Genomic DNA, 21,238 nt, shown 5'->3' with positions numbered 1-21,238 from the left:
GCAAAGCTGGGGTTTGAACCTAATCTGTGTGTTTAGCCATTATCTTCTATGGGAAAAATACCCGCCACCCTCAGAACAACAAATGAAATCCCAACATACATAATATGAGCCAGGATAGAAAGCATTTTCTCATGCAACACTTAGGAAAATAAGAAAAATAACAGTGTCCACAAAGTCGGTTTTGTAGATGTTATTATTTTATATATGAACATATTAAGCAGGATTGGGGTTATGGCTTGCCAACATCACCCAGGAAAGCACTCAATCTCTGCTCCTTTTATGCCGTGTGGCTTTCCCCTCCTATTTCCAAGGTTTATTTGCTAATTTAAGTATAATTACATTCACAATGGAATATTCTTAACATAAGGGCGATTTTTAATAGGTTATGTGTTCCAGGAAGAATTATTAACTACACTATTTAATGATAGAACGGATGGAAAACGCAGTGGAACAAGCCCTTCAGCTGGAGTTTGTTAACGAGCCCAAGGGAACAAGTGGACAAGTGAACTAACACTCCCTCAAAGGTGCAAACAGTCTCCCTCTCAGTAGATTCATAGCACACTATACATGGGGACAGGGAGGGGCCATCTAAGAGTGTGTCCCGTCTTGGAGAATGTGGACGACTACAACTCCTGAGCAATACAATAAAAACCATGGGTCTATACGCCATCACATTGTCTGGAAAGCAAAATCAATCTGCAGGAAGGCAATGCAGAGAATGGTAATATTTCGCTTCTTTTATTTCAGCTGGCAAGTAAATACAAAAATAACTTAAATAGGGACAATGGTTTTATTTCTTTTTCATTTTAATGGATATACTCTCCTTAAATACTGTGAAATAAGGAAATTGTACCTGAAAGATTCTTGGTGGGGAAAACATTGAGATCCGGTTACATAACCTAACATTTGTCAAATGAGGAAACAGGGTCCAGAGACATTAAGAAACTAAAAGACCGTATTGTTAGCTCATGCCAGAGGCAGCTTTTGGACCTGAGCTCTGGTTTCATGCTTCCTTTGTTGTCTCTCGTATTTCAACTGTAACAAAGGGTCTCCATTTGAAGGAGATGCAAATTCAACCACTAATGTGCATGTCCTACCAGATGAATTCAAGAATCTCTTTTTTTTTTTTTTTAACATTTTATTAGGGGCTCATACAACTGTTATCCCAATCCATACACACATCAATTGTGTAAAGCACATTTGTACATCGTTTCTCAAAACATTTTCTCTCCATTTAAACCCCCGATATTAGGTCCTCATTTTTCCCCTCCCTCCCCGCTCCCCCCGCCCGCATGAGCCCTTGATAGTTTATAAATGGGTATTTTGTCATATCTTGCCCTGTCCGACGTCTCCCTTCATCCACTTTTCGGTTGTCTGTCCCCCAGGGAGGAGGTCACACACAGTTCCATGTAATCGGTTCCCTCTTTCCTACCCCTTCTCCCTTTACCCTCCCTGTTTTGCCACTCACACCACTGGTCCTATAGGGCTCATCCATCCTGGATTCCCTGTATTTTCAGTTCCTATCTGTACCAGTGTACCTCCTCTGGTCTAGCCAGTCTTGCAAGATAGAATTCGAGTCATGGTAGTGGGAGCGGGGAGGAAACCTTTAGGAACTAGAGGGAAGGTTGTATTTCTCATCATTGTTACATCGCACCGTGACTGGCTCATCTCCTCCCCTAGACTCCTCTGCAAGGGGATCTCCAGTGGCCTACTAATGGGCTTTGGATCTCCACTCCGCACTCCCCCCATCATTCACTATGGTAAGATTTTTTGTTCTGATGATGCCTTACACCTGATCCCTTCGACACCTCGTGGTTGGATAGGCTGGTGTGCTTCTTCCATGTGGGCTTTGTTGCTTCTGAGCTTGATGGCCGCTTGATTACCTTCAAATCTCTTATTTTTACAACTTAGTCCATTGGGATGGGGCAATGGTAGTTCAGTGGTGGAATTCTTGCCTCCCATGAGGGAGACCTAGTTCCAGTCCTGGCTAATGCATCTCTTCCCCAGCCACTGCCTGTGTTTCAATGGGGGCTTGTGTGTTGTAACGATGGTGGCAAGGTTTCAACATAGCTTCCAGAAGGCAGTTTAGGAAGAAAGACATAGAGATCTACTTCTGAGACCCAATGAATGGAAATCCAGGGAATCAAAGAAATCGGATTGGGAACTGATCATAAGATGGCACAGCACTGGGTGGTGCTTTATCTTGTGCAGGAGGTTTCCATGAGGCAGGGGCCAAGTCTGAGGCAGTTAACAACAATCATCAGCTAGGAGCAGTGCGGAATTCAGCGGGTGGGAACTGGTTTGGCAGAACAGATAGCAAATATTTTGCTGACCTTGGTGAACTGGTTGTTAAAATGGCACTTATTCTGAGGGTTCTCTCTAAGGTAGGCAGCTGGACAGCTTCTCAATGTGGGAACACAAATATAGTCTTTTTTAATGTTCATCTGTGCAACAGCAGTGTTCTGATATCAGGTTGAAATAATAAACTACCTTTTTCGTATATCGTTTTCTATGCTTACAAAGGTCATTAAAGCAGCAAACCAGTTGCTAAATTATTTGAATCCTACCACTGGTTAGGAGCTATATGTGGAATCAAAAGAAATAAGAGATTATAAAATTACATCCTTAAGGAGCCCTGGTGGAGTAGGGGTTACGAGGTGGGCTGCTACCTGCAAGGTCAGCCGTTGAAAATCACCACTCATTCCTCAGGAGAGACACAGGGCTTTCTACTCCCACAACCAGGTGCAGGCTCAGAAAAGCACAGGGGGAATTCCACCATGTTCCTACCTACAGGATTGTTATGAGTCAGCACGGACTCGATGGCAGCAAGTTGGGTTCGGCTTTGGTTTATTTTGTTTCGATCAGATTTACAAAGCCCAGGGTCTGCGGCTCTTTGTCCAGAGAAGGAAGAGTGGACTACACAGTAGTTGTTCAGAGTTCTGCCATCACTGGATCCAGAAGGACATCTTAGCTCTGCCACCGAGGGGCTGGGTGACCCTGGGCAAGTTACTGAATCTTCTAAAGCCTCAACTTCTTTATTTTGTCAAATACTTATTTATATTAACCCTCATAATATTTACATTTTGTTATGCTCTTATTTGGGGGGGGCATGTGTATTAAGTACTTAAAGCAGTGCCTAGCATATAACAAGTGCTCAAAATTAAAATGATCATTGTTTTAAAATAATTCTTATTGTTCAATATCAACAACAAATATGCTCAATTGGTGGGCAAAAGCACATTTTCCTATGGTGATTTGACTTCTTTCTATATTTTCCCCCCACTGCCTCACGCCACCCAAGCTAGCACTTACCTGTAGACTCTTGCCCAATAAAGGTCAACAGGAGCCCATTGGGGCAAGAAGCATTTAGGTTTGGGAAGGTGGGAACATAAACAGTCTCTTGTACCAAAGGTTCCGGTTCTACTTCTTCCTGTAAAACAAATGAGTTAGCATGTGAATAACTGATTCTGATTTTCGAAACAAGTCCTTGATTCACTTGGAGTGTTTAGGATGTGACTTGCCCAGGATCGTGAAGCATCTCCCTTCCAGTTGTTCTCTACAGCTCCACAAAGCACTAAAGGTAAGAAAACCAACCCGAAGCTAGGAGTAACCAAGGACCAAGGTAGAAAGAAGGAAGAGCTGGTCATTCTGAGCTTGGAATGAATGACGGACACCAGCGTACGCAGGACGAGGCTTCTGTCTGCAGTCCAACTTCCCCACAACAAACTCTTGCTCGTTCAAAGTTGAGAGGAAGAAGGAGGTTAATGCATATGCACGATTAAAAATCATTGTAGTAACATCTTTCCCATAACCAAAGACTTTTTAACAACTTAGCACCGATGAAGAAACAGGTTGGAAGTCCACAGCCAGGATCATTTACCTTTTTTTCCTCTTCTTTAGGGTGCTCCTCCTCTTTGATGGATTCTTTGGGTTTTTCTTTGCCTTTTGCTTTCCCTCCTTTCTGTTTGCCTTGAGGAACAGTTACTACAACAGGGATCACCGTTGGAGTCAACGCTGAAGGGATATTCAGCATGGTTTCCAGCATAGGGTCTTGATCCTCTGCTGACAGAGGAAGGAGGAAACAAGCAAATGAAACATCCACATGTGATCTGTTTGTTCAACAAGACTTCCATTATGAAAATGCACCCAAGTTAGCAATACTTTGACCTTGCTAAATCTTATTTGCTTATCAGCTGGATAGATCCCAAGGGTTGTAAAGTAAATTGGAAAAAGTCTTCAACAGGACTGTACTTTGAGAATATCTAAAAAGAAGTGAATACTTTGATAATGCTTGATTGGGTCACATGTGCTTGCCTCTACATCTAGATTGTAAACCCCTTAGTGATAGGTCAAACTCAAGTTCAATTCCATCAAGTCCCTAACAACCCCGTAGGGCAGAGTAGCACCGCTGGATAGGACATCCAAGGTTGTAAATCTTTATGGTGGGTTGAAATGACTAGCATTGTGGCTAGCGGCTGAATACTATGCTGCTGTTGTTAGGTGATGAAGAATGAATCCCACTCATAGCAACCCAATGTACAGCACAATGAGTTATTGTCCAGTCCCAGGCCATTCTCACAATTGTTATGTTTGAGTCCATTGTTGCAGCCGATGTGTCCATCCATCTTGCTGAGGGTCTACCTCTTCTTCACTGACTCTACCAAGCATGCTGTCCTTTTCCAGGGACAGTTCTCTTCTGATAACATGGGCACAGTACCTGAGATGATGTCCCGCCATCATTCTTACTAAGGAGCATCCGACAGCTCTTCCTCCAAGACTGATATGTTTGTGCTTTTGGCAGTCCGTGGTGCTTTGAGTATTTTTTGCCAACACCATAGTTCAAATGCATCAAGTCTCAGTGGTTTTTCTTATTCGTGACCCAGATTTTATGTGCATGTGAGGTGACTGAAAATGCCGTGGCTTGGGTCAGGCACCCCTTAGTCTTCAAAGTGACGTATTGGTTCTTTAACGCTGTAGCGGTGTCTTTTGCTGCAGCAGCAGCCTTCTCAAAGGAGGTAGAATTGCTTAGTTAATAGCGATTATGAATTTTAACAAGTTAATTTGTTAAATTCCAAGAGGTCTTCAGTTTTTGGCTTAAAACAATTCAAATATAAAATTAAAAGGCAAACTCCAAAATAAAGCAAAACTAGTAACACAATTAATGGACTCTCTAACTTACTGACGTACTAGGATTTGGGGCCCATAGAAGAAACAAAATTAAGATGCTTCCGGAGAATGGTGAGTCTTCATAAAAATAACTACCTGGTAAAACAGACTATTGGATTACCATGAGCTACAACAATACACTAATGACAGTGCAGTTTTAAGACTAAATAGCATAGAGATTACCTTTGATCTTATAATTCTTTTTCGTTGGTTGGGTTTGCTTTTGTGTGTGTTGTGGTTAGATGCTTCTGAAACTCATTAGAACTCACAAGATTTCCTCACTCGTTCTTGGTAATGCAACCTAGCACCTTGTGGCACATAAGAAAAGAGCTCCCAGTTGAGAATGTGTTCATTGGAAGCCTGGTAGAGCAATTCTCCAACATGTCCGATGAATGGCTCCTTTAAGACTGATGTCATGAAACACATTGAGTAGTTTCACAATTATAGGATTCATAAAAATATTATTTTGTAGAAAAATAAGAGGACTTCTTGACAAATCAAATTTTCTTTGGCACCAACTAACATACTACATTCATTGGCTAGTTAACTAAGATAATTGAATTACTGTTGTTGCTGTTGTTAGATGTCAACAAATAGGTTTTCACCTATAGTGATCCCATGTGCCTGGTTCAATGACATCCTGGTTCAATGACATTGCTATGTTTGAGAGCATTGTTGCAGCCACTCTGGCAATCTATCTGTCGAAGATTTTCCTCCTTTTAACTGACCCTCTATTTTACCAAGGATGATGTCTTTCTCCAGGGACTCATGCCTCCCAATAATATCTTCAAAGCGAGTGAGTCCCACCATCTTTGTTTCTAATGACCGTTTAGGCTATAGTTCTTCTAAGATAGATTTGTTCCTTTTCTGACAGTTCATGGTAAATTCAATATTCTTTGCTAACATCATAGTTCAAATGCATCATCTTTGGTTTTTCTTATTCAATGTCCAGCACCCGCATCCCTATAAAGTGGTTGAAAATACAATGCTTGAGTCAGGTGCTTCTTAGTTCTTTTTTAATACTTCAAGGAGGTCTTGTGTAGGAGATTTGCCTGGTGCACTACATTGCTTGAGTTTAGACTGCTGCTTCCATGGTAATTGATTATGGATACATGAAAAATTAAATCATTAGACACTTCAATATTTTATCTGCTTCTATTTCTTATTAGTCCAGTTGTAAGGATTTTTGTTTCCAAAGGTGTAATCCATACTGATTTTCATCAATAAGTACTTCACGTCTTCACATGTCAAACAAGGTTAAGTCATCCATCTAACACTGCTTATTAGTGAGTCTTCTTATGTGTGTACTTCATGTATCTCCTACAGTGTATGTATATGTATGACTTACACATATTCATACACAAATGCACATCTCCCACATCCCAGTTCTTCAGGGACAGTTATGAGGGGTATCAAGTGGGGTGCAATACATATTCTTATTGTTACATGCCACTGAGTCAGTTCTGATCCACAGCAACCCCATGTACACTGGAACGAAATGCCGCCCTGTTGTGAGCCATTCTCACAATTGTTCTTATGCTTCAGCCCATTGTTGCAGCCACTGTGTCAATCCATCGCATTGAAGGCCATCTTCTTTTGTACTGCCCTTCCACTTCACCAAACATGATGTCCTTCTCCAGGGACTAGTCTTTCCTGACAACATGTCCAAAGTATGTAAGACAAAGCCTCGCCATCCTTGCCTCTAAGGAGCAGGCTGGCTGTACTTCTTCCAAGACAGACTGGCTTGTCCTTTTGGTACTTTCAATATTATTTGCCAGCACCACCATTCAAATGCATCGGGTCTTCTTCGGTCTTCTTCATTCAGTGTCCAACTTTCACACGCATATGAGGCCATTGAAACAAAATGGTTTGGGTCAGGCACACTGTAGTCCTCAAAATAACATCCTTGCTTTTCAACATTCTATAGAGGTCTTGTACAGATTTGCCAAATGCAACACACTTTTTGATCTGGTTTGACTGCTGCTTCCATGGGCATCAATTATGGATACAAGCAAGAAAAAAACATCTTTGCCAACCTCAATCTTTTCTTCGTTTATCATGAGTTTTTTCTCTATCTTCTCAATATTTTCTACCCACAAGTGGTTGAGTAAGTGGATACAGAAACAGCTTACATGAGGGCTGACTGTAGGCATATCATCCAGCCATCCTGCCCCCGTGCACACTCTACAGGGAAAGCTATGGGAACGGCGTTAAATCAGAAAGTGTTTATGAGCAAGGGAAGAGCGGATTGAAGACAGACGGGTACTCTCAGCCAGGTGACACACTTAGCCTTTCTGTTGTGTTCATTTCACCTGGGGGCATTCCACTGCAGCCATAGTAACTTATTGAGAGGCAGATTCCATTTTCCAAGGTGGCAGAAAAAGATCCAAATTTGCTTATATAATTTTTCTTGACAGTTGATCCTTCTAAAAGAAAAACAAATGAGTGGATTACATATTCAATCCATATTTGAATCCCATATTCAAAAGAAAAGTAAACAAGATTCAGTTTGAAGGCTCGGATTGGTAATCTTAGTTGGTCTCTCATATTCAACTTAAAAATAATTAGTTTCACTCTTATCATGTGCTCAGGACTGTTAGGGAGAATGTATACAACTCTTGTTTTAAGGAGTTTAGGCTAAAATTGAGAGGAAACAAACTAGCTGTTGGAATAAACGTACACAAATTGCTCATTTGACACAGCATCCACATGAATTTTGAAATAAAATCCATCAACTCTGTCTCAATTTCCCCATGTTTTGAAATGAATTATAAAATCCCCATGCTGAAAATTTCATATATTTTTAATTCCTTTCAGAGAAGTGTAATTTAAAAGCAAAATATGCTTAAGCACACATTCTGAAAGTGCATGTGTAGAATTTATTAATTATTGTCATAGATGATTAGTATGAGTCAATGATAATTTAAAATATTCTGATCTACAAAGAGACCCTTTCTAGATGGGAAAATACAAATAATAAACGGAACAAAGAATAACACTCAGTGTTGACAAGGGGAATGCTAGTTCGTGGCAAGTCAGCCCCAACTCATGCAACCCGACAATGACATTACAGAGCTGCCTGCTCCTGAACCAGGACTGGTTTCATATGGAATAGCTTTGGTCCACAGGGCTTTTTAAAAAATTAATTAATTAATTAATTTTTAAACTGGGGGCTCATACAACTCATCACAATCCATACATACATCAATTGTATAAAGCACATTTGTACATTTGTACATTTGTTACCCTCATTATTCTTTTTTTAAAAAATTACTTTATTGAGGGCTCGTACATTTCTTATCACAGTACATCCATCCATCCATTGAGTCAAGCACCTATGTACACCTGTTGCCCTCATCAATCTCAAAACATTTGCCCTCTACTTTAGCCCTCAATATCGTTTGCTCATTTTCCCCCTCCCTCCCTCCTGAACCCTTCATAATTCATAAATTATTATAGATTTGGCATAAGTTACCCTGTCTGACGTCTCCCTCTGCCCTCTTCTCTGCTGTCCATTCCCCAGGGAGGAGGCTATACTTAGATTCTTGTAATTGGTCCACGGGGCTTTCATTGGCTGATCTTTGGAAGGAGATCACCAGGCATGTTTTTATTAGTCTGTCTTATTCTGGAAGCTCCACTGGAAGCTGCTCAGTGTCATAGCAACAGGGAAACCATCGCTGACAGTGTTGGCTCATGAAATGTAGCGACTTGGAATCAACCTGAGTCTCTCACATGGAAGATGAGAATTCTACCACTGAATAGTGTTCCTCTATAGTGAAAGAGATACCATCATAGATGATTAAGAAAAGAGAGCATGTTGGTAGAAATTTGAGGGACAGAATGTTGAAATAACCCACATAAGTGGCCTAATGGAGAGTGAGGTAGTTAGTTTATTATGCCAACCTGGCTGATAAATACATGTGGGGTTAATTGAAAGGCGGAGGGATAAATGGCTCAGTGAGCCTCGCCTTTCTAGTTCTTGGGTCTCTTGCTTTCTGACGGTCGGACCAGGGTGCAGCTGCCTTAGCCAGTTCCCTGCTTTAGCTGGCAAGGCTGACTTCCTGCAAGACATCCTTGAGGAGAAGCCACATGGACCTACCCCGATGCCGCCCTGGGTGCTGGAGCACCCGTATGGAAACACCTGTCAGCACTGAGATGTTTACACATTCACTGACTTGGCTTTCCTCCTGCAGTCAGCATCATTGCATCTATTTTGTGAGATGGAGGAGGATTTTGTGGATTGGTGTTGGACATATGGGTTAATGGGCTAATGTTGGACTTGTGGGCTTGGGCAGCACTGGGTCGGGATGTTTTCTTGATGCGCACTTAACCTTTATATAAAACTCTCTCTTATACCTGAGTTTCTGTGGATTTGTTTCTCTAAAGTACCCAGACTAACACAGAGAGAAACATACTAGTTAGAAGATAAAAAAATGAACAAAGCAAAAAGTGCAATACATGCTCAGATGAAATTAAAAAGTTGAGAAATAAGAGTTCAAGAAACATATGGCCCTTTTAAAAAACATGAGGATATTAAAAAGAAACTTTCTGAAATTTAAAAACACACTTTTCTAATCATAAGGAGCCTGGTGGTGCAGTGGGTCAAGGATTTGGTTGCAAACTGCAAGGTCAGTGGTTCAAAACTACCAGCTGCTCCATGGGAAACAGGCTTTTTACACTTGTAAAGAGTTATAGCAGTAGTTCTCAACCTGTGGGTTGTGACCCCTTTGGGGGTTGAACGACCCTTTCACAAGGGTTGCCCGATTCATAATAGTAGCAAAATGACAGTGATGAAGTAGCAACAAAAATAATTTTATGGTTGGGGTCACCACAACATGAGGTACTGTATTAAAGGGTCGTGGCATTAGGAAGGTGGAGAACCACTGAGTTATAATCTCAGAAACCTACAGGGCCAGTTCTACTCTGTATAATAAGGATGCTTTGAGTCAGAATTGACTTCATCGCAGGAAGTTATTTTCTTCCAATCAAACAACTCAGGAGATTAACAGAAGGGGAAAAAGTCACTTTGAGATTTAAAGGATTTTCTTGTGATATAAGGTGAAAAAAGCATTTCAAAACCCAGAGTAAATACTTAAAACAAAGGAAGTAGTGAAGAACATTCAAAGCCTTGATATTCTTCATTGCAAATACCATTATCAACAACACAAAAGTCGACTATATGTGGACTTGTCCAGATGGAACACACAGAAATCAAACTTACCACATCTGTGGGAAGAGACAATGGAGAAGCTCAATTTCAGCACCTAAAATCAGGCCAGGGATTGACTGTGCAACAGACCATCAATTGCTCATATGTAAGTTCAAGCTGAAACTGAAGAAAATTGAAACAAGTCCACAAGAGCTAAAATACGACTTTGAGTATACAGCACCTGGATTTTGAGACCATCTCAAGAACAGATGCATCGAGCACTAAAGACAGGATAACCGATGTGCTGTGAGATGACGTCAAGAACATCATAGAAGAAGAAAGCAAATGTCACTAAAAAGGAGGAAATAGATAGTCAGAGTGGATTTCAGAAGACACTCTGAGACCTCTTTTTTTGAAAAAATCATTTAAGGAGAATATTTATTATTAAGGAACAAAGACACAGACATGTCAACTGATGACAGAGATCATTAGCATGAGGTCAAAGTGATGTCTCAGGACTTAGTCTAGATAGGCATGAAACAAAAGAAGCTATCACAAATTCATGATTGGTGGCAGATCAATACATCTGTTATAGAGTTATAGATGGGACTATAAAAGCAGAAATAGGACCATACATTTTGTCTGTAACAGAACAAGTACGTTATGTCAGATAGAAGAGCTTACAGGGTTGGTAAAGGTAAACCGGACAGAGAGAATAAACGAACAATCCCAAACTGAGAAAACACACAGCAGAACATGGGCCTGTAATTCCAAGAGTGCTTATTCCTGTGGAGTCTCTGAAGGCCCATGGGAATTTGAAGGGAAGTACATTTTCCCCCCTGGCTCAAAGGGAAAAATTTCTGATCAGGCCACTTATTTTAGGGTACAGAAGAGAGTCCAATCTCACAAATACAATTTAAAGAGAAAAATTAATTAAGCCTTAAAAGGGGCAAAGACAGAATCACATCATGTGGATAAGGGAAGTTATTAGCACTAGATCAAATGGTTTCTCTGTCAAACTGGCTCTTAATTGTAGAGCAGCTAAGGCAAGTGGAAGAAGTCATAAAGTCAAGGAGCTGCACAGAAAATTCTAAAGGACAGTTCTAGAAGACAAAGTAAACTGTTATAATGAAAGGTGCAAAGACCTAGCATTAGAAAATTGAAAAGGAAGAGCATGCTCAGCGTAGCTTTAACTCAACGGTTCTCAACCTTTGCGTTGTGACCCCTTTGGGGGTCAAACAACCCTTTCACAGGGCTCGTCTGATTCATAACAGTAGCAAAATGACAGTGATGAAGTAGCAACGAAAGTCAGTTTATGGTTGGGGGTCACCACCACATGAGGAACTGTCTGAAAGGGTCACGGCATTAAGCTTGAGAGCCACTGCATTAACTGAAAGAACTGAAGAAAAAAAATCAAGTCTTGAGTTGCAATATCGAAAGATTCTATAGGCAAATACTGAATGATGCAAGAAGCATCAAAAGAAAATGGAAAGAATACAGTCATTGTACCACCCCACCCACCTGCAAAACAAAACAAAACAAATCAAAATAGTCAACATTTAACCATTGCAAAAGGTAACATAGGAACAAGAACCAATGCTATTGAAGGAAGAAGGCCAAGCTACACTGAAGGCTTTAGCCAAAAACAAGGCTCCCGAAATGGATGGGATACCAACTGAAATGTCTCAATAAGCTGACAAAGCGCTGCAAGCATTCACTTGTTTATGGCACACCATTTGGAAGACAATATTGATATACATTTCAATGAAAGGTGTCTCAATAGAATGCCCAAATGACAGAATCCTATCATTAATATCACTTGGAAGTAAAATTTTGCTGAGGATCACAAAGAACATCGATCTTGGTAAAGTAGAGGAGCAACGAAAAAGAGGACGACCCCTGACAAGTTCGAGTGATTCAGTGACCACCACAATGGGCTCAAACACAAAGAAATTGTGACGAGGGTGCAGGACTAGGAGACATTTCTTTCTGTCATCTGTTGGATTGTTATGGTTCAGAACTTACTTACTGGCACCTAGCATATATATGTATATATATATATATATATGTAGTTGTAATATATATTATGTATAATATACAATATTATATTATCTTCCTTGTAAGCTTACAAGGAAGACTAGGCAACACAACTACCATCCAAATTTACACATCAGCTAAAGCTGGTAAAGAAGAAATTGAAGAATTCTACAAAGTTCTTCAGTCCCAAATTGAACAAGCATGTAATCAAGATGCATTATAACTACTGGTGATTGGAATGTGTCAGTTAGAATCAGCAGTTGAGAAATATGGCCTTGGTGCTAAATATGAAGAAGGAGGTCACATGAGAAAAATTTGAAAGGCTAATGAAGTCTTCCACCACTTGCCTGTCAGTGTATCACCTTGTGGGGGTTTGTCTGCTGCTGTGAAGCTGAAAGCTATGTCACCGGTATTTCAAATGACAGCAGGTTCACCCAAAGGGAAAAGGTTTTAGTAGAGCTTCAGCCTAAGAGCAGACAGTGAAGCCAGACTCGGCTCCCCACTTTGGAAGAAGGGGCCACTGAACGGCTTAGGCATAGCTTCTTAACATTGTCAGACACGAAGGCCTAAGGAATGGAAGCGAGACATTGTCAGAGACAGTGCCAGAGGATGGGTCTCTCCGGATGGGGGGGGCACTCAAAATGTGACAGAAGAGAAGCTGTTTTCCCAGAGCTGAGTCCTCCACGGTGACGTGAGTCGGGTAAAGTCTCTGGAAGTGCAGCATTTAGTGAGTTTCGTGTGCTGATAGGGCCTGACTTACAATAAGGAGAAGCAGCTGCAAATATGAATCTAGGAAAATTGGAAGTCATCACAAATGAAACGGAATCCAAAAACATCAATAGCGTCGGCATTAGTGAGCCGAAATGGACTGGCACTGGCCATTTAAAATCAGAAGATCATATGATTTACTACACGTGGAGTAACACAATCACGAGGAACGGCATGACATTCATTGCCCAAAAGAACATTTCAAGGATTATCTTGAAGTACAATGCTCTCGTCATGTTGATTTAATCTGTATGCCTAGCAAATAATCAGAGAAGCTGGATTACATGGAGAGAAATGTGACATCAGGATTGGAGGAAGGTTTATTAGCAACCTGCAATACCCTTGACACAGCCTTAGTGCAAATGGGAGGAAGAGAAGCACTTGCTGCTGATGATCAAGGACTGCAGCCTTCAGTGCTGCAGGATTGCAACTCCATGGAAAGAACAAAATCCTCACAGCTGGACCAAAACCAAACCAAACTCATGGCCATCGCATCGTTTGCTGACGCATGGCGATGCCCTGTGAGTTTCCAAGACTGTAACTATTTACAGGAGCCCAGCTTTACTCCTGAAGAGCTGCTGGTGGTTTGAACAGGTGAAGCTGTGCACAGCAGCTCCGTGTGCAGCTGCACCAATCGGTGACATCGTGTCAAATGGAGGAAAGGTTGAAGTTGTCAAGGATTTTGTCTTGTTTGGATCCACGATCAATGTTCATGGAAGCAACAGTCAAGAGATTGAACGATGTATTGCATTAGGCAAATCTGCTGCACAAGACCTCTTTGGACTCTTGAAGAGCAAGGATGTCTAACTGTTCCATAGGGTTTCCTAGGGCGCACCTGACCCGAGTCACGGTATTCTCCATTGGACCCTAGGTGTGTGAAAGTTGGACAACAAATAAGGAAGACAGCATATGCATGGACACATTGGCATTATGGTGCTGGCCAAGAATATTGAAAATACGGACTGCCAGAACCACAACAAATATCTGTCTTGGAAGAACCACAGCCAGAATGCTTCTTAGGAACTGAGATGAGTAAACGTGATTCCTGTACTTTGGTCATGTTGGCAGGAGAGATCAGTCCCTGGGGAGCCATCATGCTTGGTCAAATAGAGGGTCAGGGAAAATGAGGAAGACCCGTAAAACGGTAGTCACACAGTGGCTTCAACCTAACAATAATCGCGAGGATGCAGCAGGAGCAGAGAGTGTGTCATTCTGTTGCCCACTGGAGTCCGAAGAGACTGACGGCACCTGACAGCAAGAACAATTACCTTCATCAGCAGCCCCGCTGGCATAGCAGGTTAAGCAGCGGGCTGCTAACCACAAATCAGGCTTCCAATACAGCAGCCATGCCATATGAGAAAGATGATGTTCTCTGCTCCTGGAAAGATTTACAGCCTTGGAAATCCAATGGAGTGATTCTACTCCACCCTAGAGGGTTGCTATGCGTCAGAATGGACTCAATGGGTTTGGGGACTTGTTAACTTTCCTTAAATATGTATATATTCTCTAATTTTTTAATAAGTTCAACTCCTTCTATATCAGGTCAAGCAATACAAAGTAATTTGAATTTTCCGTTACAAAGTTTACAGGAAACTTCAGACTCGCTGGATCTGGTGCTTTCATCTCAGCTCTGAGAAATACCGTCCCTGAGACTTAATTTGTACATGATCTTATCACCAATGTCAAGTCCAGCTTTAGAATGATTATACCTTCTATTGCAGGTATAATCCACACCACGTTGGGTAGGAAAAATTTAAAGTACCCGGGTGGTGTTGCCAGAGGATTTTAAAAGGTGTTACCAGGCTGTTTTGTGGTGTTTATCAGTGGAAAACCCCTCTGCAGGGTGTGAAACCAGATTAAGGTCAAAATGGATACTGCAAACTCAGTGTGGCTTAAACTCTGCATGCCAACTGGAATCAAGAGCTGGCTCCCCAGCAGAAGCAAAACCAAGTGAGCATCCCACTGTAGAGTGGGCTGAGCCACACATTACAATAGGGAAAATGCATGTAAGCAGAATGGCACGGGAATAGCTCAGTTAGCATGTAGAAAACTCCCATGTGCTAAGTATAAAGGACTCATCTGAGTTTCTGCTACGTGGATAGGTTTGCTGGCACAGTAGTTAAGTATTACCTTGCAGTCACTGTGAGCCAGAAACCATGCCACTGCAGAGGGTGGTAGGGGATCATCAAGGCGCAGCTGCTTACCTGCTTCAGACTTTTCCTCCTCCGTTTTTCCTTCGCTCTCTTCTTCTGAAGCATGATCCTCTTCTTTCATTTCCTTTCTCACAATTGGTTTAGGGTCTCTTAAGTGAATTATAAAACTGTGCTTATCCTTTTTAACTTTCACTTTGATAAAAGTTGGGCCTAAGGAACGATTATTGGACAGAAAACAGACTGAGTGCGGTGTCACGTTAAGGTGCTTGACAAGAGGTTTAAATAGTGCAGCACAGAATTTACACCAGGCAGCGAAAGCACGGAGGGGCATCGGCATCTTTATGAAGTGATGTCTAGGGGACTAAAGAGTTATGGAATCCTGGGATGATTGACAGATGGATCAGGGAGGTATTTGCAAGCCTTCTAGTCCCATCTCAACTCAAATCACAGAAGCCACTCTATCAGAAGAGAAAAGAAACTGACTGAGGCTAAGTACACCACAATCAACTTTGTGATTAATCAGTTGAGATAAATAATGTAAAACGTTTTACAGCTCATAAAGAATGACAAAAATATTACCTATTGTAGTTATTATTCTTAGTGGGACAAATAATAATCCCTCCTAAGGCGCTAAATTTTCCGTATTTTATGATTTCCTTCTTTTTCATGCAGGTTTTTCTTTCCTCCTGTGATGGAGCTCACATCCATCAACACTGGCAACACCGACAGGAAGGCAACACTGTGCTTCCTAGGAGGCAACTGGGACTGATACATGGAGTGCACAGATGCAAATCTTCACGAGAGTGGGAAACGGTGACTTAAAATGGACTGAAAACCTTACAAAGCTTGCAACCAGGGTTTTCCTCAGCCACCCGAGTTATGTGAGCTCTATTTTTGGTTGCAGTAGTTGTATACTATACTACAGCAGGGGTTACTATGGTATTGTGCACTGTAGCCCAATGTGATAGTAAAAACATCAAAATGTGTGATAATAGAAATACATAAAGATAGATGTATAAATGTTTAAAGTCCCTTTTCATGTATTAATTAAACAAGACTATAGACTGGCAACCATTATACAATAAACCATTCTTAAGTCACTTTAATAGTATATATATATGAATATATATATGAATACGTGTATATGAATATATATACATATTCATATATATATGAATATATATATATAGTATATATATATATATTCAAAATACATGGGTGTGATCTTTTGTTTGATGTGATGGTGAAAATCTACAATCCTGTTCCTGAGCCCTGAGCTCATAAGGACTAATATCCTAACCCTTGCACTTCTTTCCTCATCACATCGATCACCATGAAGGACAAACATACCAGAGACAATGGGAAGAAAGGGCAGAAGGGAGAAGGAAGGGGAAGTGCAGGAAGGGAGAAAGCACGCACCACAGTGTCTTGACAACCAGGTGACTACCCAGGCACTCTGTGAGTTTTGTGTGCCAAAGAGTGAGCAGAGGGAGGTGGCAGGGGTGGGCTGGCACCGAATAAGGAAGGAAGGAGAGGAGCAAAGTAAGCTGGCATTGGCCCACGCTGGGTACATCGTTTTCCCATCATTCAACAGGCTCCTGGTCACATTCCTTTAACACCGACCTCAGCATAGCTCTCAGAGAACATTGCCCCCCTCCATAAACACAGCTCCCCAGACCCTGCTGAGGGGTCTTTGAGGTACAGTGAAAAGCAGGACATTCCTAGCAGCCTCCTTGGAGCTCTTCTCTGGGGAAAAATGAATCATTTCCTCCTCAGCTCTCCTTTCCCACTTACAGATGTCTTAATCCCCAGGCATTATCTCTGGGCACCAGGTCTCTGCAATAGGCCTGGAGCTCTGTGCTCAGGAGTTCAGCCCAGAGCAATGCCCTAAAGACAGAGTGTGTTCCTGAATGCTGGGATAACAGGATGTGTTTTCATTAATATTACTAGTTCATTGCTATGCTTATTATAGTCATTACCGTATTCTTTATTAGTAGTATGGAAGTATTTTAATGTATTAACATTTGATGTTATTACACTACTTGTGTCCAAACTAAGTCCTCAGCTGACCCCTGCCTTAGAGTGTCCATTGTAAGAGAAGTTCATGATGTCTGAACATGCAGGACATGACATGTAAATAGACTGTAGTTGGCCAATCTCCATTGTCACTCATCACCCCAGGAAGAGCTGCGAGGTCTCCTGAGGGTCCGCGATGGGTTAACACATTTCAAGCCAATAACCAGTAACTTTCATAAAGTACCTTTCTCAAACGATGTCTTTTCTACTTCAATCTGTCCTCCATCTGAAGGATACAGATAGTGATTTGTCCCTGAGATCTGGATGGGTATGTCTCCCATATTGTATCCTCGAAACTAGAAAAGAAAACATCACACTTTGAGGGTGGCACTGTAATTGACAAAGATCAACTCACCAGTGGTAGCTAATGAAAGATGCCATGAGCTTAATTTGAAGGAGCCCTGATGGTGTAGTGGGTTACACGTTAGCCTGCGAACCCCAAGGTTAACAGTTTGAAACCATCGGCTGCTCTGTGGAAGAGAGACGAAGTGTTCTGGGCCCCTCAAGATTGACAATCTCAGCGTCCCCCAGGGGCAGTTCCACTCGGTCTGATCCGCTTGCTATGAGTTGGGATCAATAGAGCAGATGACAGTGAGTTTGGTGTCTTGTAAGCTGAATTTGTGGTCATTCATCTGTCACGTGGTATACCCCGGAGGCGTTCTCCATAGTAGCCTTAGCCTCTCCTGGGGTGTTACAGTGAGATGTACAACCTTGATCACTGGGCAGCCGCACACATCAGTGTAACCAAATGATCATCATGTTGCTTAGGCGGTGTGAGTAGATATTCATTTTCTGTTTAATTGGCCACCAATTTTCTACTTAAGATGAACTACTATTTTGAGGGGGTAATGGCACTACACTACACTTACCAGTCTTACATGTTAAAGTAAAAAGAAATATTTCCCCCCCTCAGGTGTTAATATAATTCATTTTATAAGAACCTAATGTTTCAGGTAAACAAGAAGACTGGAAGCACTTGGGTACTAAAATATGACAATGACTCTATGTCTAAAACATTACTAAAGGCCCAGGAGTTGAGGATGCTAGATGCTAGGATCTAATATTCCCAAGAAGCCAGCTTTGAAGATTAGGACTTGTCCAGAGCTGGAGTCCCATCCTCTGGACTAGAGATAAAACGTACAGTTGGTGTAGGCCCTTCCTGCCATAAACTTACAGCTCCAATAGAAAGAGCTGCCTTTGTTCCCTTCGGAGATGAAAACACGCCTGTCCTGTGAAATGGAATGCATAGATGTGACTGCTAGCTTCTACAAAACATGTATCAACCTTCTATTTACCCAGATCTTTCTGAAGCTGACATTTAGCGAATGCTGAAACACTGCCCTTTTTCTGCTTATGCCCACGGGAATGAAAACTGTTGTCTGTCTGTTCATTCGGTGTGGCTGACCTGGTTTACTATGGTCTGGGCACAACTACCAATTTGAGTAACACCTTAGCTTCGGGCCAAGTGACCCTCTTAGTGACCCTCACCTCAGATCTACCGAATCCAAACTTCCGGAGGGTGGGCCAAGCAACTTGCGTTTGAAAAGATGTCTGGATAATTCTGCTGCCTGGTGAACCCTGAGAGCCATTGGCTTCAAGTATCAGATGGAAAGAAGTACAGGTATTATTAAAACTCGCCCCCCCCCAGCCCCATTTATCTATACTAGGTTTTTCTTAATTGCTGCCTGAGGGAGAAAGAGGCAAAGGCAGGGCTCCTCAAAGCCCTCACCTAGAAACTTGGCTGTATGCCCAGAGGCAGCAGCATGCAGTCTATCACCTGACAAAAACAGTATTTCTCTCCTCACATTGACTTATACTAAACCCACTGCCATGAGTCAGTTCCTACTCCACTTCCTCTCGGGCCGTAGACTTTTAAGAGAACAGACAGCCTCATCTTTCTGCCAAGGAGCTGCTGTTAGACTCCAAGTGACAACTTGTGTTTAGCAGCCCAGCGCTTAACCTGCCCTGCCACCCCCTGGGCTCCTAGAGGAACCGAGAAACCAAAGAAATCAAGCTCACTGCCATCAAGTCGATGCCGACGTAGTGACCCATAAGGGCAGGTCGATCTGCCTGTGAGTTTCCGAGAGTGTAACTGATTGTAGGAGTAGAAAGCCTTGTCTGTCTCCAGCTCCTGGTTTGGGAACTGCTGACTTTTCAGATTGCAGCCCAACGTGTAACCATGGTGGTTGCCAATTACATAACACCAAATGAACGCTTTTGTGTCAAATTAACACATTTACTGTCTCTAGGAACCTAGCTTCACAGAACAGAAAAACTGGCCTGAGGGGATTCCCTGCTGGGTGATTAACTATAGGAAGGTTCTAGTCCTCTCTGGGTGACTAACTATAGGAAGGTTCTAGTCCTCTCTGGGTGATTGATTAACTATAGGAAGGTTCTTGTCCTCTCTGGGTGATTAACTATACGAAGGTTCTAGTCCTCTCTGGGTGATTGACTAACTATAGGAAGGTTCTAGTCCTCTCTGGGTGACTGACTAACTATAGGAAGGTTCTAGTCCTCTCTGGGTGATTAACTATAGGAAGGTTCTAGCTATCTCAGGAGGGACTGCAGCTCTGAAGACTCCAATTCCTTGACAGTGAAAACAAGGGTTTCCATAGAAGCCTCACTTTCTCCAAACAGTGAGCAATGAGCCCAGAAGCTTTTGAGAAACTAGATTTTACCGGATAAACGGTCTCCGGTTCTGGTGACTGGAGAGGCTCCTCGGTGGGCTCTGGGACCTTCATTTGCTCCTCTTTAGCTTTATCCTTTAAAGAAGACTTCTTCTTTAAAATCTGACCGTCTTCCTTTTCTACCTTCTCTCGGCCTTTCCTTTTACCAGTGTCTTTACTCTTCTTTTCGGCTTTTTTTTCTTCCTTTAAGCGTTCCTCTTCTGCTAACCGGTCTTGTTCTTCCTTCCAGGCCTGTTTAAAAAAACATTACAAAAAACATATATATATATATGGAACAGAATTTTGAAACCACTATGTATTCCAATCATGTTTGTTTAGGGAAAGATTGAACCCTGTTGGCATAAACATCACTTCTAACAAAGGAGACAACTGGGATGGCTCGTTGGAGTCTTCCGGCTTGTCCTCCCTCTCATTGCCATCTCTCTAGAGATCTCCATTGTCACTGCTTCTCTCACACCCTCACTGACGATTAGCACCAACTCTTTGGCACCGACTATTCTCTTTAGCACCGACTCTTGCAGCAGCCTCTTAGACGGTCTCCTTGCCATCTCTCCTTCTCTACGTGAGTCCAGTACTTAATTTAGATCCTAAAGATGGAACGCTTTAGAATAGACAACTGTGTACCATTGGAATGTTATTAGTGGCTCCTTACTTAGTTATGTATGTAGGAATGCTATTTAGTGTTATTAGTGGTTACTAGGAGCAGGGGAGAGAGGAGAAGGGATTTACTGCATCGGAGACACTAATGGTGATGGGCAGTGTTGAATGGGGTGAGGTTGGCACAACATGATGAATATGATTAGTGCCATCAAGCTGTATGTGTGCAGAATGTTGGAATGCAAATGCTTTGTTACATTCATCTTTACTAGAATAATGATACTAATAAAGCTGGTTTACCAGCCACATGGCAGACTAATGTCCAGAGTACATTTTGGCCTGTTATTTAAAACAGTGTATACAGCATAAAATCTATCCTTGTGGTACTCAGAAGGCTGGAAAGACAAAGAAAGGACTTGGAGACAATCTTGCCCCAGTGCTAGCTGCCCAGCCACGCCTAGAACTTGGGTTTCTGTGGATCATGTTTGAGAGACGAGAGACAAAGCCCTGAAGATCAGAGTAGAGCAATCTGAACAGAGAGGGTCATTTTGAAAATGACACCTTCACTGGGTGAATGAGGCAGAGGGAAAAAAAAAAAAAAAAAA

At 42.0% G+C, this 21,238-nt stretch overlaps 1 protein-coding gene across 1 annotated transcript in view; it reads right to left on the bottom strand.

Annotated features, from left to right (window-relative positions):
• SPAG17 (sperm associated antigen 17) overlaps positions 1 to 21,238 on the bottom strand; it is a 274,115-nt gene that overhangs the window by 62,455 nt on the left and 190,422 nt on the right. The window contains exons 19-24 of the mRNA XM_045283716.1: positions 20,028 to 20,267; positions 17,534 to 17,645; positions 15,325 to 15,483; positions 7,479 to 7,592; positions 3,881 to 4,059; positions 3,307 to 3,430 (exon numbers count right to left, since the gene is read on the bottom strand). Of these exons, the coding sequence (XP_045139651.1) occupies positions 3,307 to 3,430; positions 3,881 to 4,059; positions 7,479 to 7,592; positions 15,325 to 15,483; positions 17,534 to 17,645; positions 20,028 to 20,267 (928 nt within the window). The remainder of the gene's footprint in view (positions 1 to 3,306; positions 3,431 to 3,880; positions 4,060 to 7,478; positions 7,593 to 15,324; positions 15,484 to 17,533; positions 17,646 to 20,027; positions 20,268 to 21,238) is intronic.

Source organism: Echinops telfairi, unplaced genomic scaffold (assembly GCF_000313985.2).
Source record: "Echinops telfairi isolate 266 unplaced genomic scaffold, ASM31398v2 ScPeMD7_7466;HRSCAF=8504, whole genome shotgun sequence".
Classification (NCBI taxonomy): Eukaryota; Metazoa; Chordata; class Mammalia; order Afrosoricida; family Tenrecidae; genus Echinops; species Echinops telfairi.
This window is presented reverse-complemented; position numbering and strand designations above follow the sequence as displayed.